The 16,797-nt window shown below is 37.6% G+C and overlaps 2 protein-coding genes across 2 annotated transcripts; one reads left to right on the top strand and one right to left on the bottom strand.

Moving 5' to 3' along the window:
* Window positions 1–5,246: 5,246 nt before the first annotated feature.
* On the top strand, window positions 5,247–9,209 carry LOC133531207 (uncharacterized). Its single transcript, XM_061869343.1, has 3 exons — window positions 5,247–5,276; window positions 7,951–7,986; window positions 8,381–9,209. Exon 3 carries the CDS (start codon window positions 8,597–8,599, stop codon window positions 8,906–8,908), a length of 312 nt encoding a protein of 103 aa, XP_061725327.1. The 5' UTR covers window positions 5,247–5,276; window positions 7,951–7,986; window positions 8,381–8,596; the 3' UTR covers window positions 8,909–9,209.
* A 2,564-nt stretch (window positions 9,210–11,773) lies between these two features.
* LOC133530872 (uncharacterized) lies at window positions 11,774–16,472 on the bottom strand. Its single transcript, XM_061868929.1, has 5 exons — window positions 16,398–16,472; window positions 15,208–15,387; window positions 14,104–14,151; window positions 12,679–12,735; window positions 11,774–12,453 (listed from the first exon to the last, which is right to left on the bottom strand). Exons 1-5 carry the CDS (start codon window positions 16,470–16,472, stop codon window positions 12,088–12,090), a joined length of 726 nt encoding a protein of 241 aa, XP_061724913.1. The 3' UTR covers window positions 11,774–12,087.
* Window positions 16,473–16,797: the final 325 nt, after the last annotated feature.

Consider the following 16,797-nt stretch of genomic DNA (forward strand, 5'->3'; position numbering starts at 1 on the left):
AACATAGGCTCTGACTGGCTTAAAATACTAAAAGTTTTTGTACGTTTTTGTTGCATGTAACGATGCAATTTTGAGGTCGTTTAGGTACTGATGTTGCGAATGCAACTTATTATTGTATAAAATCAATGCAGTAGCTAAACGCAGCCGTCGGGCTCGGCTAGTATTCGGAGGCTTTTTAAAAGCACCAATAGGAGCGCTCCACATATTCGGTATCGCGGCCAATTAGAAGCATCTAAATTTAAACTACCTTTTTGTACTGATCATATATTGCAAATCACTCTTTCATCATCCTCCATACTATCAACACCCACTTTCTACAGTTAACCGTTTTGGCAAGAACCCTTCTAAACCAGTACCTTTTGGAAGATTATACTTCACTTTATTATCAATCGAAGTTTTATTTGAGTCGTCGACATCCTGACCTGCACGGTGGCTACAACTAAAAATAGGTCCCTTGGCACTGTTTGGTGTATGTTCCTAATCATGCCCTACCCGTTCCTCGCCTTTCGGGTGTAATGGTCAAATTTGATTCTTTGCAGAACTTGGCGTCGTAAAGTGATTACATGTTCTAAGAGTCAGTTTCCATTTACGGTAGTATGGAGGGTCACCATCCATCAGTCGCAGGGGTTGATTAAATGTAACTTTCGGATACCCGACCGTAGTTGCACTACTGCCGCAGTATTGCAGCATGACAATACTGCTGACTGCATTACTGACGCAAATGTTGACATTGAAATTGTGGGCAGCAACACCAATTTTGTCGGCAGTAATTCAGTCGGCAATATTGTCGCCCTGCAATTTTGCTGCGGCTGACTGCACAGTATTGCAGCGCTACATGACTGCAGGAAACGTCAAATTTTATATAAATTTATCGCAGCCGGCAATATTGTCGCGCTGCAATACTGTTACAGCAGTTAACTCTTATGCAGTCAAGTGGCAGTAATGTAGTCGGCGGTAATGTCGCGTTACAAATACTGCGGCAGTAGTGCAGCTGTGGTCGGGAGCAGAACGTTACCTTTACATTGCTTAGAGTAGTGGTCGACCTTGGGTAACTTGCTGCAGGTTGTTTATACGTTGCGCTTTTCTAAAGCCTTTTAATTTGGATCGCCTCGCTAAAATTAAGACTATGAAACTCCTATTACGACTCGAGGAGGAAAAAATCGGATCCCCTTGTTTAGCATAACTATTGAAAGTCATAATGTAATGATAGTCATAATATCATTAGTCATGACTCTAAAACCGTTAACTTTTCAGGAATTTCCTTAGGTTATCCTATAGATAGGTTAGGTTAGGTTAGGTTTGTTTTATGACAATACTGAAAAGTTACGCGTTTATGAGAAAACACAAATTATGGCTAACGAAAATGCGGACAAACAATACATTATGACTTGAAACTTTATGGGAAACAATAGAGACCCCAATTTCGTACGTACACTGATATCAGAATGCACGAATGATATATGAAGTATTTTATTCAGTTATCGTGCGTCTCGCTTGCGCCAACACATCAAATCAAATCAAATATCAATCACGTTATTGCCAAAACATGGTGGTACGTTACGTACAAAGAAAAGCAATATACAAACAATACATAAATTCTAGGTTAAGTACCTATGTACTAACTTATTCCAGGTAAGTACCTATACTAACTTATTGTCTAATCTAGTTGGGTAATCAAATTTATCAAAACATGTTGGCCGTGGGTACCAAGCTCAGCATATGCAAGACTGGCGTTCAGCGCTGGTTTTCAGTTTGGCCTGTACGGAGTTAAGGCGAAATAGGGTAAAGGCACCTATTACCGTGGTAGTTAAGGAACTTTTCAAAAGAGATCCAAAAATTAAGGGTATCAATGCTGTCTAACAGCCAGGAATATTTTTTTTTCATCAGAGCATTTAATGAACTTTCCGTTTCACACGTTTTTGGATTCGTTTTGGGTTATTATATGTATTAAAATATTTTTTGAAGCCAAAATGACCAAATCTTCTATTATCGTGGCAAGGGACAGGCTGTGATTCTATTATCGCGAATTGAGCTTTCATTACCGAGGGTACAATTGGCATGATTTTTCTGCACTCGTTAACAGAAACCAAACTCAAAATTCGAAACCTAATACCGAGGGTTAAAACAATAATAACGACGTGGGTTCTGTATATTATTTTTGTGTCATTAAGTTTAATAATGACACAAAAATAAAAAATAAAACTATAGGAGTATGTTTAAAAATAAGAGTTAACTTACCAAGTACCCACGAGTACCTGTATAACAAGTTATAAGTTGAATGTTTTACATGTAAAACAACAAAGATTATTGTTAGTATAGTTTTACTAAGGACGTATATGACAAATAGGCCTGCCTGTTATTAAATAAAGTAATTTTTAAATGCTATAAAGATTGATAAGAGTTTGTCTTACTGACATAATTAGCTGCACAAAAAAAACAAGTAACATTTTCTCATAAGGCACAGCGTAAATTATAGTCGAAATTTTATAAGCTGGACGTTTATCACCTGAATGAAAGTTTACCACAGTGAAATAAACGTAGTAAACGTCCACCTAATAAAATTTCGACTATATATAAAAACATGAAATTTTTTAATTCTAATATTTTTGATAAGGTAATTAAGTTAAATAAAGTCTCTCACATATTATGTGTTATAATTTACCCGTTTATAACTAACAAATCACAGTACTTTTCTTATTGCTGATTCTTATAGCTAAAAAATCATGTCTGAGATTTTGGACTACTGTATAAATAAAATTATATATAAAAAAAATCTAATTGGAATTGTCCGGCAGTTGGGTACCCTTCCTTGTCTGTCAGAGTAATAACTGAATCAGAAAACAGAAGAATTTAAATCTGATAATGATAACTGAAGTCTAAATTTTATCAACGAAATCTGTACTTGCCGTACCCTAAATGCGATATTTCAATACAATACCAAATAGTCACTCGGTAATAGATAACTCTTTAAGAGCCTATTACCGACCCATTCGATATTTCTCTGGGTCGGTAATAGATTTCTATACATTCTATTACCGAGGGTAATATGATCATACCATCGGTAATAGGCTTAATTTAGAGTTTAATTAAACCTAATTCCGACCCATAAAAAGAATAAAACACAGATGTTTTTTCAAATCAAATCAAACACGTATATTACAAGCTTCTTGTAAAGACAAAATCACATAACTGGCAAGTAAATTTTAGGTTTTAACTCAAAATAAAAAAAAGTTGACAGATTAAGGGTTCCCATAGAAACAAGGAAATTGGTGCTGAAGTTTTTGTTAAAAATTAAGGGTTAGTTGAATACTTTCCATACCACGGAAATAGCTCTTTAATAGCGTGAATAGATCAAGATTGGAATAAATAAAAGAAATTATAAAATTGATAATTTGTACCAAAACTAAAGAGTAAATAACAAAACTACCACTTTTTCTATTACCGTGGCATACCACGGAACTACTTACCACAGAAGTAATTGGCGCCTATCACCGGTGTATTTTATTTTCAATTTTAAACGTAATTTCCGGTCAAAAACTAAGTTAAAAGTAATTCAAAATCGTCTAGAAACCAATACACAACCTCTTAAAAGGCATTGCACTAGTTTATTTGCCATAACTATTACGTAAAACACTAAGTAAGATTGGAGTGCACTTATCTGTGGTGTCACGCGTCTGTATGGAACAACCGGTTCTTGCGCCGCCGTCGCACAAACTGACGAATTGCGAGTTTTTTGTTACACTCACACAAATGCACACTAATGGGCACGATAGACCAATGAATGAGCTTGTTTTGGGTATGCTTTATTTCTTAGAGAATAGATCTGTTTGCTTGCAAAATGCGTATTTGTAAACACCGCGGTGTTAGACGTCGATTTTGATACCCGCGTTAATAGCCGCCGTTACCCTACACCAAGCATGTGCCAAATAACTAAATTACATCATTTAGATGTTAATGACGTCAGTGTACGTTCGAATTGCCCTGTTAGGCAAACATTGTTTCGTACATCTACTCTACAGGTCGCATTTCTAAACCGATTTCCGTGAAATTTTGTGGGTAGGTTCGATAATTATGTTTTTTTGTCAATTTAGTTTTTCTTAATTTTTTTAAACGACGGAGCCATAACATACATTTATTTAGTTTTAAGCTATGCTCGCGAGGTCTACAGCTCACAGAGTCACTAGTTTAATATATTTAGGTACAGTGTAGCCCTAGATTGTATTGAAGACGTAGGCATTATTCTGCTGTGGTAATAAATTGAGCCATGGTGAGCTGAACCAAACCCAATTCGTAAATTACGTTAATTATCGACAGATGCGTGACGAATATCCAAATTATCTGATAACCAGCGCTGGTATAAATATCTGCTCCACTCATAATGGAGTATTGTGATCACCATGCGGGTCTTACTTCTGTTATGTTTGCTGGCCGTGCTCGGAGTGTCATGCCGACATTTGAGACAACGAAACGAGGTAAGTTGATATCAATAGGTTTTAAGATAAGTACACCATTCATTTCTTAAATATAAAATTTGCTTGAGTTATAGGTATTCTTTGACAATACTGTGAAAGAAACGTACAATTTTGATTCTGATCTAATAAAGACTGCATCAATAGTAGTTTTCAATGACATTGTAACAGTTTTTCGATCAGGTCACGTGTCCGTCTTATGAATTTTCAATCTGACGAATCTGTCGGTCACGTGACTTGTCGCGAGTTTAAATTTTTTTTTTCCCCATCACAAAAAGTGCACAGCGCCGCTAAAGAAGTTTTCACTTCAAAAAATATATATCATTTTATATGGGAGGTACCCTAAAAATATTTTACTGATTATTTTTCTGAAAAATAATTACACAAATCGGACCACGGGTCAGGGTAATCGGTGAACGTACATAAAAAAAAAATTGCCACAACTGAATACAGAACCTCCTCCTTCTATGAAGTCGGCTTATAAAATATCACCATATAATCCATATAATCGTTACGAGCTGTTATTTTTCAAGTCGGTGCCAATCATTTTTTTAAGTCGGTTTTCTTGTTTCTCAAAAAAGTTCTTCTACTAAAAAAAGTTCTTTTTACTTTTATTCTAGATCCACCCAATAACACCAATTCGAAAAGAAGTCAAAACATATAAAGAAGTAAGTTACAGTTTCATGATCTACCTATTATTATGCTACCGTATTTTGATCTAACCAACGCTAAAATTTTTCAGAAAATGTATTTTATTTTTTGTTTTTCCAGTATCAGGATTATAATTTAAGAAGAATTTTTGACGCGGTACGTATAATGGTATAAACGTCTTTAACAACCCGTAGAAAAGGTTGGATCAAGAACCAGATGTAACGAAAATTGTTATGGTGCATCATCATCATATATCTTCCTTGGTTTTCCAGCATTTTGCCACTGCTCATGGGAGCTCAATAATTTGCGTAGGCACTAGCTTTTACGAAAGCGACTGCCATCTAACCTTCCAACCCAGAGGGTAAACTAGGCTTTATTGGGATTAGTCCGGTTTCTTTACGATATTTTCCTTCACCGAAAAGCGATTAGTAAATATCAAATGATATTTCGTACATAAGTTCCGAAAAACTCATTGGTACTGGAAAACGATAAGGAGGACTTTATTAATAGTACTAAATGAGAAGGCCGAAGTCTGAGCTTTCTGTAGATCCAAAGCGTCCGACAGGTGCACGCGATTTACAACTCCCCCAAGTACTTTATATGCGAAGGCCGAGCTGCGCGAGTAGTACGAATAGTAAGTGCCTAAATGCGAAAGCATACCATAGATCCGAAAAAGCTCAGAGTGTCTCGATATCAAACCTGCCCTACAACCTCCCCAAGAATTTGATTTGCAAAAGCCGAAGGCCGAGCTGGGAATTTAGTGCTCAGACAGAATTATTGTACGAGTGCCTAAATATAAAGGTCAAAGGCTGAGCTGCGTGCAGTTCAGAACTTCTTCAAGTACTTTGATTCCGAAGGGTGAAGGACGAGCTGCGGGAGTGCAGTACTCGAACAAAGAACAATATACAAGTACGTAAATGCGAAGACCAAGGTCCGGGTAGGGCCGAAGGCCTAGAGCGTCCGACATGTGCTCTCCCCGCACCTTCCCTAAGAACTTTTATGGCGTAGACTTGATACTTGCAGAAAAATGCAGGAAACATGAACTTGCCAGTCATCGGCCTTCCTAATCATGTTTTTGTCGTATTCCTAAACAACATTAGTTACGCGGACGACATGTTGCTGCTGGCTCCCTCCATTGGGGCGGTCCGTAAACTTATATCTATATGTGAATCCTTCGCCTCCTCACGCGGTTTGTTGTAAATATAACAGGAAAAAGAGTGAGATTATGATTTTAAAGCTGTATACAAACATCCCACAATTATACCTCCCGTACAATTAAACGCCATCACGAGAGTCACTCGCTTCAAATATCAGTATCCCTAGTGTAAATTTTATCGACATCATAACGTGACGAACGCGTTTGCGTTAAGTCTTATTTTGTATAGGATTTTGAGTTTCCAAAACGTCCCGCTTGGCGCGCTCTTTCTAAATCCAATACAAAATGAGACTAAACGCAAACGCGTACGTCACGTTTCAAAATCGAATTTATTTACACTAGGGGTACTGTAGACGCTTTACGTGCGTTTGTTATCAAATTCATGTTTATAAGGCAGTAAAACGTGGAAAGTAGCGATGTTCTGAATAAATTATTATATAAACAATTTTGCGCAAAAAAGCAGCGTGTCTGTTGGTCAAAATGCTGATTGCTGATCAAGTGATCATGTGTGTTGTCCTGTATTTCATAAAATAATTTTAAGTGTGAATTCTAATTATGCTTTTAAGTACTAACATTATTTTTAGGAGTGTATTAATAAGATCAATGTTATATTAATGGAATAAATTAATTGAAGAATAACTCTTTATATTTAGGATGAATAGGAACCTCTATTATAACACAAGTGCGTTGAAAACTCTTGTTCTAATCGCGCGTAGTAAACATTTTTTTAATAAATATTATAGGACATTATTACACAAATTGACTAAAGTACAGTAAGCTCAATAAGGCTTGTGTTGAGGGTACTTAGACAACGATATATATAATAAATAAATATTTATAAATACTTAAATACACAGAAAACACCCATGACTCAGGAACAAATATCCGTGCTTATTACACAAGTAAATGCCCTTACCAGGATTTGAACCCGGGACCATCGGCTTCATAGGCCCCTGCCTAAAACTCACTATCCACTAGGCCAGACCGGTCGTCATTATATTCATGTCTTACGTTGCGAAAAATACCGCTTTTAGTACAATAACCTAAATATTACAGATGTAGGAAAGGGGGCGACCGCTTCTCCATACACACATAGCCCCCATACGCTATGAGCGCTGCACTATGAACTTAGCCGTATGTGTTAGCTTTGATAACTAAAAAATTAAAAAAAAAAAAACAAACCAGCGAAATTATGTTTGTACGGATAGGCGGTTTCGGGGTGGTCGTCCAATTTCATCTTGACGTCCGAATGCTTATCGCTGTCCCAGTGTATGTCACTAACAATAGAGGCGACAACAGGATGTCAAGGACTGGGCAATGCCATAACGATCACTGGGACGTTTACCTCACATAGTATAGGGACCGTGCATGAACTGTAGGGGGCAACACAGAAGCCCATTTGTTTCTTTGGCCCGAAAAGTACATGTCAAGTTTTTAAATTCCTGATTTAGGCTATGAGATGGTGGAACCTACAGCGCGCAAGAGACGGTGTGTATACTGTAGGGAGCAGCGCGGGCTTTGGCGTGTAGTGTCAATGTCAAGTTTAAGTTTCTAAGTTAGGCCACAAGATGGCAGACCCTCCAACGTTCATGGTTCCTATAAGGACACCCTTGGACCGTTATCTTAAGGAAGATTTCACATCTATTTATAAAATAAGTGTGTATTTTTTTCCAGTACCTGGATTATAATTCAAGAAGAATTTTTCGTTGGGTACGTAATATAATATATTACTTTTGACGTAAAACGTGAGGGAAACGTCTTTAAAAACATGTTGAAGCGTTTGGATTACAAACCAGATGTACTTAATGAAAAGTGTTATGACGCGGTGGCTTCTTTAAATTAAGATTTAATTGATAGCCACTAAAAGCAAAATAGGTCTTACTAATTCAGAGTACCTATGTAAGATTACTGAATTAAGAATAACGCTTACTTTTTTCATGCGAACGGTAAAACCGCTACAAATGCAATACCGAGCTCTCGATAATTTATTTATAGCAGTTCTTAAATTTATGTTGCAACTAAACCTGCTAAACGTTCTTGAATATAAGATATTATTATACTCGTAGTTCAGAATTTCTAAGCAGTACTTTCATTTATATTTCAGATAGTAAAAGCAGCGGTAACAAAAGGTGTATCGGCAGCGACAAAGATAACTAAAAAAACAGCTAAAGCCGTAGCGGATGGGGTTAAAAAGGTAGGGTTGACAAAGGCAAAAAAGGCAGGTGAAAAGGCAGGGAAAAAAATAAAAGTGATAAAGGTCGTGAAAAAGGTTAAAAAAGCAGCAAATAAAGTGGAAGAGGAAGGGCAAAAAGAAAGCAACATGAAAGGGGCACAAGAAACAGTGAAAAAAGTAGTAAAAGAAATTACAAAAGATAAAGCACAGAAAGCGGCAGAGGCGGGTATAGAAGCAGCCAACAAGATCGTCAAAGTTATAGTTCCGCAATATAATCCAGGTTCACAGAAGCACGCGCTAAGCTTACAAGAGAGAGTGATTGAGGTAGCGGGAAACCATATAATATCGGATTTAGGCATAGATCCCGAAAATCAAACCGTTAATTCAGAAGAGGAAAGCGAAAATTCAGAAGAGGAAAGCGAGTATTCAGAAGAGCAAAGCGAAAATTCAGAAGAGTAAAATGTAAATTCAGAAGAGAAAATCTACTGAGCGGCTGAATGCGCGGGCTACGCAAAAGTGTTTGTTAGATTTAGAATGATCCAAGTATAGCATTAAATTAAATTAAATGATCATTTATTTGACGATTTAAAGGATCATGCCGAATTCGGTAAGCAGGAAGTGAAAAAATAGTTTATTTATTAAAAAGTAAACAAGTATTAAATCTTAACCTATGACTGCCACACTAGGCTATGACTGTGTTGTAACTAGACACTAGAGTCAGAGTGGAAGCAATACTAATTGAATTACATCCTACGCTGAAGTTTTGGTTTTCTAATATCCTTATATACATACGTCTATTGTAGGGGTTTTTTTTAATGATTACCTTAAGTGAAAACCTCTGTGCTCTTTCCAAGGTAATCATTGCCAAGCTAGTAAGTCTAGTAACCCCTCCCTATAATTGGCTGACAAAGTGCATTTTAAGTCCTGTCATGTGCATTTCTTAGTTTATTGATCACATAAATTAATTTTCTTACTCTAGCAGATACTGATTCAATATGGTTAGAAAAATTAAGTTTTTCATCTAGAGACGCGCCTAAGTATTTTATAGATGAGGATCGTTCAATTGAACAACAATAGCAAGAAGATGTTCCTTGATTGCTTGTTCATGTATCTTTATTTCAGGGTAGGTGGTCGGCTCTGAGGCAGCGGTTTTATGAAAACAAAGAAATTTAGTTTACAGTACATATGGTGCTACTTTTCCGCACGCGTGCGGGAATGAGCACTTTCGCGTGCATATGTCGAAACTTTAAAGAGCCATATGTACTGTAAAACGTTGTACGATACACGTGCGAATCGGTAATTTACAACTCGTGTCGATTTAAACCACTCCCTTCGATCGTGTTTTAATTTAACACCACTCTTTGCGAATTTTCAATTTTCTGCACTTGTATCGTAAATAACTATTTTGTGGTGTTGAAAGCTAGTAGATTACTTTTTAGCCAACTGTAAACGGATTTAATACCGCTCTGAACGATCTCCAATTATTGCGGCCATGAATTAACGTGAAATAATATAGCAGTATCATCTGATTCGAATGTGTTCAAGTTTCCGTATAAGGGAAACTTAAATTCGAGTACTATAAAAAAGCCTATAACGCGTGAAAATTAGTTAAGCATTAAGGTTTATAGGGTTTTTATGGCTTATCAAACCCAATCGGTCCTTATGCTAAGAGCACCTAATTGACCCTGGAGTTATCCAGGGATTTAGATTAAACTTAGAGCGACTGATAATCTTTCTTGTTGAATTATTTTGGGTAATTAATGCCAAAGCTTTAGTGAAGACATCAGCAGCTTCAGTGGAAGAGGAACTGTAGGTGATATCATAATTTGCTTTCCTATTGGGACTTTGGGACTCATTTGGTTTTACCTGACAAGGAAGGTATAACCATATCAATGTCAATTTGTTCTATCACTGAGCCATCCTTCAGCCAACAATCGATCAAAACTATAAAATCAAAGAAAATATACCCTATGTCCTATAATATTTATTTATCTATGTATAGTAAGATTATTAGGAATTATTTATGACAGAAAAAGTGTGTGTGCGCCTTAACCTTTTGAACTTTTGAACACATACCGGGTGTTTCCTGTATCAAGATTTTTTCTGTATATTGAACAGTTTTCTTAAAAATATAGAAAAAGTAGGTTTTTAACCCACTTGAACTTGGATAGCGTAAAATGGTAAAATACTTTTGCCACCACTTTTAGCGTATGCACTACAGTTGTGTGTGACCTGTACACAGGGTAGTTAAATAAAACAGCATTTAGTAGTCACGTACTTTGCGACCAATCCATTAGCCGTGACATCTCTCAACAGAGTGACGGTAAGTGGGTAGTTCGCAGTGCATCTTTATTGCTATATACTACAAGATCTTTTACCAGGGCTACGCCTTAACCTTTTGAACACATACCGGGTGTTTCCTGTAACACGAGCAAATAATTAAACCATATATTGTATTTGTAAAACGATATAACTTTTGATTAACAACTTTTAAAAATTATGAAATCTTTAGATTTTAAGTTTTTCATACAAATTTAATATTATTTTCAATGTACGCTGACATCAGTGTGTTTGACGTTGCTTGCCACGCTTTAAACATAACAAAATTTGTATTCAATACATTGCGTCTTAGAATCAACTTCAATGTGTAATAAAAATCAAAACATAAGTTATTTTTCAAAGTTGTTGAACAAATGTTGGTCAGTTTGAGGAGTACAGTCTACAGTTTAATTTATTGCTCCTGTTACAGGAAACACACGGTATATAAAACGTCTCTGACATGCCAAGGTCTCGGGCACAAGTGAGCTAATGTAAACCTTGCTTTAAAGTGTGAAGGTTACTTTGACAGCGTACACCATACCTTTAGTTGTCGCTAGCGCTGTGGGCCCAATTAGTTAGTGCCTTTAGGTATTCTTGGTGTTCAGAAGGTTAATGTTATCTGTACGTCACCTTTAATTACGATTCCCACCAAACGGGCGCAGTTGGCGCGCATTTCACATTTGTCCGACCGCAAGCCGGTCGCCTCCTCGTGGATGCGGACGGCTCCGGTTGGATTCCGCCGCTTCTGCCTTACATAATGTATAGGCACTGAAAATGCGCTCCGGCGCGGCCCGACTGCAGCGAGTCTGTGGGAATCGTATATACATTAGGGCAGTTTAAGACCAACGTTTTATACGCGCGTGTAAGCGCGTATAGACCAGATGTAGGGAAAATAACGCGCGTGTAAACGCGTAACGCCGAAACGCCCGTACACGCGCAGAAAAATGCTACTCTGAAACCGCCCTCAGGGATCTACGTCTTCTTAATGTTTTATTTATTGTTGTCCTTATGTGCCTACTTGACGTTTAACACCTTTCAATGAATATGGCTTTTTAAGTAATTAAAGATTAAATTAATTAAAGATGAAAATACATATTCTTACGCGTAGAGCTGGATTAATTCAGATTTTCTAGTAGAGATTCAGATATTCGAATTCATTTTAAATCTTAATACATCAAAAAATACATTAGCGATGTGCCTAAATGTCATACTTCGATTAATTATAAATATAACAAATACTATCGCGAGATACGCATTCGGACGCTTTCAATGCGACTAACATGAAAGTGTTTGTTGAAAGTGATTTTATGAATTTCCACCTAACCCCGCGATTTTTTGCTTTTCCGCTGCCTCAATCGCTTCCGCTCCTCCTCTTCCTCCTCGTCCTCTTCCTCCTCCACATATTCATACACCACCTCTTCTTCCTCCTCACTCTCCTCCTCCTCCTCCTCCTCCTCCGACTCTTCAACTGGCTTCGGAGCTTTCGCGGCCTGCACGACATCACGAATCTTTTTGACTGTCTTTACCCCATCTACTATCCTACTCACCATTTGTATCCCTTTCGCTGCCAGTTTCACTACTTTTATTACTTTTGCTGCTTTTGCTACACCTATTGCTACCTTTGCCGTTACAGCTGATACCTTCGCTGCTATCGCTGCCCCTGCTGTTGCCGCAAGTTTTACTACCTGAAATATAAAAGTACTTATGTTTAGAATTTCTAAACTAGAATAATACATTCTAGAACGTTTTGCAGGTTTATGTCGAAGCATCAATGCAACAGTTACAAGTAGATATTTTTGTATTCTAACTTAATTGCATAGCCCTATATTAATGTATTTTTTCTTAAAATATATAAAAATATAACTTACAATCTTCTCATCAAGATAAAAAAACTATACCATTTTACTTACCTTAAACAAAACGGGAATCAAAAACCAAAAAAATCTTCTTGAATTATGCTTCAGGTACTGAAAAAAGAAAAAAATACTTAACATATTAATTTGAAGCACGGACATCAAATCCTCCAGGCTGGCGTCGACTGCGCTCGACGAGGTGAATCGAATTGAATCGCAATAATTTACTATGAATGGTAAATTCGACTCGACGCGTCTCGGCTCTTTGTCAATAGACACAGTTTCATGGTAAAATAAATTAGGCGAATTATTGCGATTCAGTTCTATTCGCCTCCGCGAGCTTAGTCGACGCCAGACTTTAAGGTACCATAGGATAGGTAGGTATTTTACTGTCACAACACTTAATGTAATGAAATAAATACACTGTATCGTTCAACAAATAAGAGTAATAAGCACCCCACCATCGTAGGTACCCTTCCCCTCGCACGCCCTTCATGCAAAAAAGTTTTTCTTTTACAAGCAGTAAAAACCCGTTGATGAAAATCACCCAAATTACTAATGATGTCATTGATGTCTCGATGTGGCATTTTAATTATACCCGTGGATGAAATGCGTGTGTACGTCGGCAGCCGCAATGTTTTTACATGGAAAAGAATTTCATTTAATTTTATTTTATTTTACTGAATACTGTACAAAAAAAGAAATACTTAAATTTCTACCTAAACAAATACCGAGGACGGCACAAATTATTATTTTTAGGTTTGGTATATTATTTATTTATTTATTTAATCTTTATTGCACAATACATGAAGGTACAAGTGGCGGACTTAATGCCTTAAAGCATTCTCTACCAGTCAACCAATGGGTTAAACCAGAAAGATTAAGTAGGTGCAGTGTCTTTTAAAGTAAATAATTTTTTAACCAAGACTATATATGAATATAAAGTATATATCGTAAGATATGGTATATGGTTTGGACGCTAGAAAAAATAACATTAATATTCTTGAAACCTCAGAAGTTTACGCTACTGGTTTATCGTATCCAAACGCAGGTCCGCGTACGAAACTATTAGAAAAGAATCCCGGCACACAAGAGATTAATGAACTTAAATATGTCGAGTTATGAAAATATTGGGATTTGCTGGAATGAGAAGCATAGTACTGTTTGTTAACCAGTATTTCAATTGATTTAATATAATAAAGATATTCATTTTATGTTAGTAGGGATATTTTTAAAGAGCGGAAAATGTTAATTTTGTTCCTAATTACGAGTATAATAATTATTTTTTATAATATACATTTTATTTACAACAACAACTATAACTAGTTTAAATCTAAAATAGGCCCATGAGGCATTCTAGCAAGGATGCTGGCAGTATTTCCTCGTTGTACCGCAATATTGATACATTGTGCGAGGAAGCCGTCAGCTCTTCGGTCACCAGTTACGTAATTATTAATTATAGATCATAAAACTGTAACTTACTCCTTCATATGCTTCGAGTTCTTTGCGGGTAGGCAGTGTTGGAACGATCTAGAAAAAAAAGTAAGTATTTGTTAACTAAGATTGAGAGACTTTACACCTCCAAATCTTAATGGCATCGGGGACCTTTTACATCTCCAAATTTAATGAATTATTATTATTATTAACCATAAAGACTAAACATCGCTGTTATATTGTAGTAATAATTTGTTTCTAATGTTTATCTTGGTAAAGTTTGTGCGGAAAGAGAAGAGTCGTGGAATGTATGGGGCCCAATACATTCCACGACTCTTCTCTTTCCGAACAGACTCTATTAAAAATGTATTGTGTTTGTAATGTATGTATTTATAAATGTTGCTATGTATTTTTTATGTCACTAATATGCTTGCACTACTATAATAATATGCTATACTTAGCCCGTCGTGGCCAGGTGAGTTCCCTCTCTTCATATTTTTAATTGCATCAATAATTTCTTTGCAAGCGAAGACAGGGACCCGGGTATGTCCTTAAACTAAATACGTCCAAAAGAGAGGTATGGGCAATGTGAATGTCATCTCGCCTTGTGTGGTAGGGCACAGCACAGCAGATGTCATTCCAGATCTAGAGCAGAGCCCAACTGGGGAAGTACCTCCACCTTACAGAAAACCGCAGCCAAATAACACTTGACCCTACTCATAGTGTTGTGTTCCTGCCGGTGAGTAAGGTTGCCAGAGCTCAACGGGGGGTGGGGTTAGGGTCGGTAACACGCATGTAACGCCTCTGGAGTTGCAGGTGTACATAGGCTACGGAGACTGCTTACCATCCGGCAGGCCGTATGCTTGTTTGCCACCGACGTAGTATAAAAAAAAAAGACAAGGCGTTCGCCCGGCCGTGCGCGCTCCCCCCGCGCACTCGCTGCATAAACCCTAATTGCGAAAGGACCCTAAAATTATCCCTAAAAAGATTAGCAATTTCAGTTGCTTCGGTTACGCCATTAGGTAAACTAACCTTTTTATTTAGACTTTTAAAACTTTTCCAAAATGTTGAAAACTGCTTTTGAGAATGATAATTATCTAACTCAAGTTGCTTTAACTCACCTACGTTTACTTAGGTGTGTTTCACACAAACCTGCTTTGGACCATAGCTTGTCGCGCCGCGCAGGATGAAAAGCGTCGCGAGCGGTAAGGTGTGGTGGCTTAGCATTGACGACGACATAAAGCGCTGGATCAGTTTATGCGCCGCCTGCGTGGCCGTGCGCGCTGTTCGGCCCCGCGCCGTTCCCGCACCCTGGCCGCGTCCTTCCTCTGCCTGATACCGGATATACATACATTAGGCTGGTTTTAGTGTCATGCGGACCGTCAGTACCAAAACCAGTCTTACATATCTATTCATCATAGTAGTAAGTAAGGTAGTAGTACTTTAATGTCATAGACATAGTTTAATTATATAATTATGGTTAGACGAGTGTCTGTAGATGGAAAAACGTTGATACCCGAGCACAGTAGGTGAGGTTAGGTACGTAACTAGGTACTCGAGTGCTCAATTAGCTCCTGGATGACCAATCATAAGTACATTCGTTTTCCAATGCTGTCCAGTTTTTTTTCTAATTATGTTACTTTTTTCAAATGAATGGTGTACCTTAAGAGCATTTGTGAAGATCACGAAGATCTTCAACTTACCTCCCCTCTGCGGCTCAGATGTTGGCATGAAACTATAAGAGGACCCCTCAGCAAACATAACAGAAGTAAGACACGCATGGTGACTGCTATACTCCACCGTGAGTCGAGGGCCTATTTAAGGCGTAGCGTCGGTTATCAGATAATTTGTGTATTCGTCGCACATCCATCGATAATTAACAATTACGAATTGGATTTGGTCAGACCCATTGACAAGTTTAATTGAATAAGTGGGAATATAAATATAAATCACCAGATTAAGAAATTCTCGGTCTCTTTAAAGCAATAGTGAATTGAATAGCTACTACTGAACCAGTGAGCTTCATCTTAGGCCCTGTCTTCACTTTCCATCGGGTGTGACTAGGGCCAATCGCCGATCAGTTTATAAAAAAAACGCAATTGGCGACAACAGCCGCCGAACACGAACTACGAGGCATGAGCTTATGCACGTGGCACCAAAAATTTTTATACTTTTTTCAGTAACTATAACCATAGAGAAATGAGTAAGCGTGGGGTGGTAGCTCTGTATATCCTAACTAATAATAAGTTTTAGAACCTACAATTTCACCAATAAGTGTAACACCGACAACCGAAACGGTTATTGATGAATCAACGAAATACCGCCCTCACTTCTCTGCATACCATGGGAATGTAGCTCGGTGATATACTAGCCCTGTTGGCCTGTATATAGACCGCGAGCCAGGAACAGATCTCCATGACCAATCGCCTCCCAGGCAATAACTCGTATAGTGGGTAACGGCAATGTATGATGAACCCTCGTGCACGTCAGCTGCCTCTCCGTTGGTGGGATGAGGAATGGCAGCCACCAATAGGTACACGTAAAAAATTGTTATTGCCTCCCGTTTGATACTTTGTCAGATGCTGTTGTGAATAAAAACAATCGTCAGCCAGTTGTATCGCGATGGAAAGACCGTCAGCTGGTCACTTGAACATGTAAAAACAATATTTTTCAGTCATCGTCTCCCGATTGAACCTTAAGAGTAGTTAATAAGTGTAGTAATATTTCTGTTATACATGTTTT

Source organism: Cydia pomonella, chromosome 24 (assembly GCF_033807575.1).
Source record: "Cydia pomonella isolate Wapato2018A chromosome 24, ilCydPomo1, whole genome shotgun sequence".
Classification (NCBI taxonomy): domain Eukaryota; kingdom Metazoa; phylum Arthropoda; class Insecta; order Lepidoptera; family Tortricidae; genus Cydia; species Cydia pomonella.

Excerpts from the sequence above, each read along its gene's own strand:
- LOC133531207 (XM_061869343.1), top strand. The coding sequence starts at position 8,597 with ATGAAAGGGGCACAAGAAACAGTGAAAAAAGTAGTAAAAGAAATTACA.
- LOC133530872 (XM_061868929.1), bottom strand. The coding sequence starts at position 16,472 with ATGGAGATCTGTTCCTGGCTCGCGGTCTATATACAGGCCAACAGGGCT. Across the intron at positions 15,388-16,397 it reads CACCGAGCTACATTCCCATG|GCAGAGGAAGGACGCGGCCA; the intron begins GTATGCAGAGAA and ends ATCCGGTATCAG. Across the intron at positions 12,736-14,103 it reads AACTCGAAGCATATGAAGGA|TACCTGAAGCATAATTCAAG; the intron begins GTAAGTTACAGT and ends TTCTTTTTTCAG.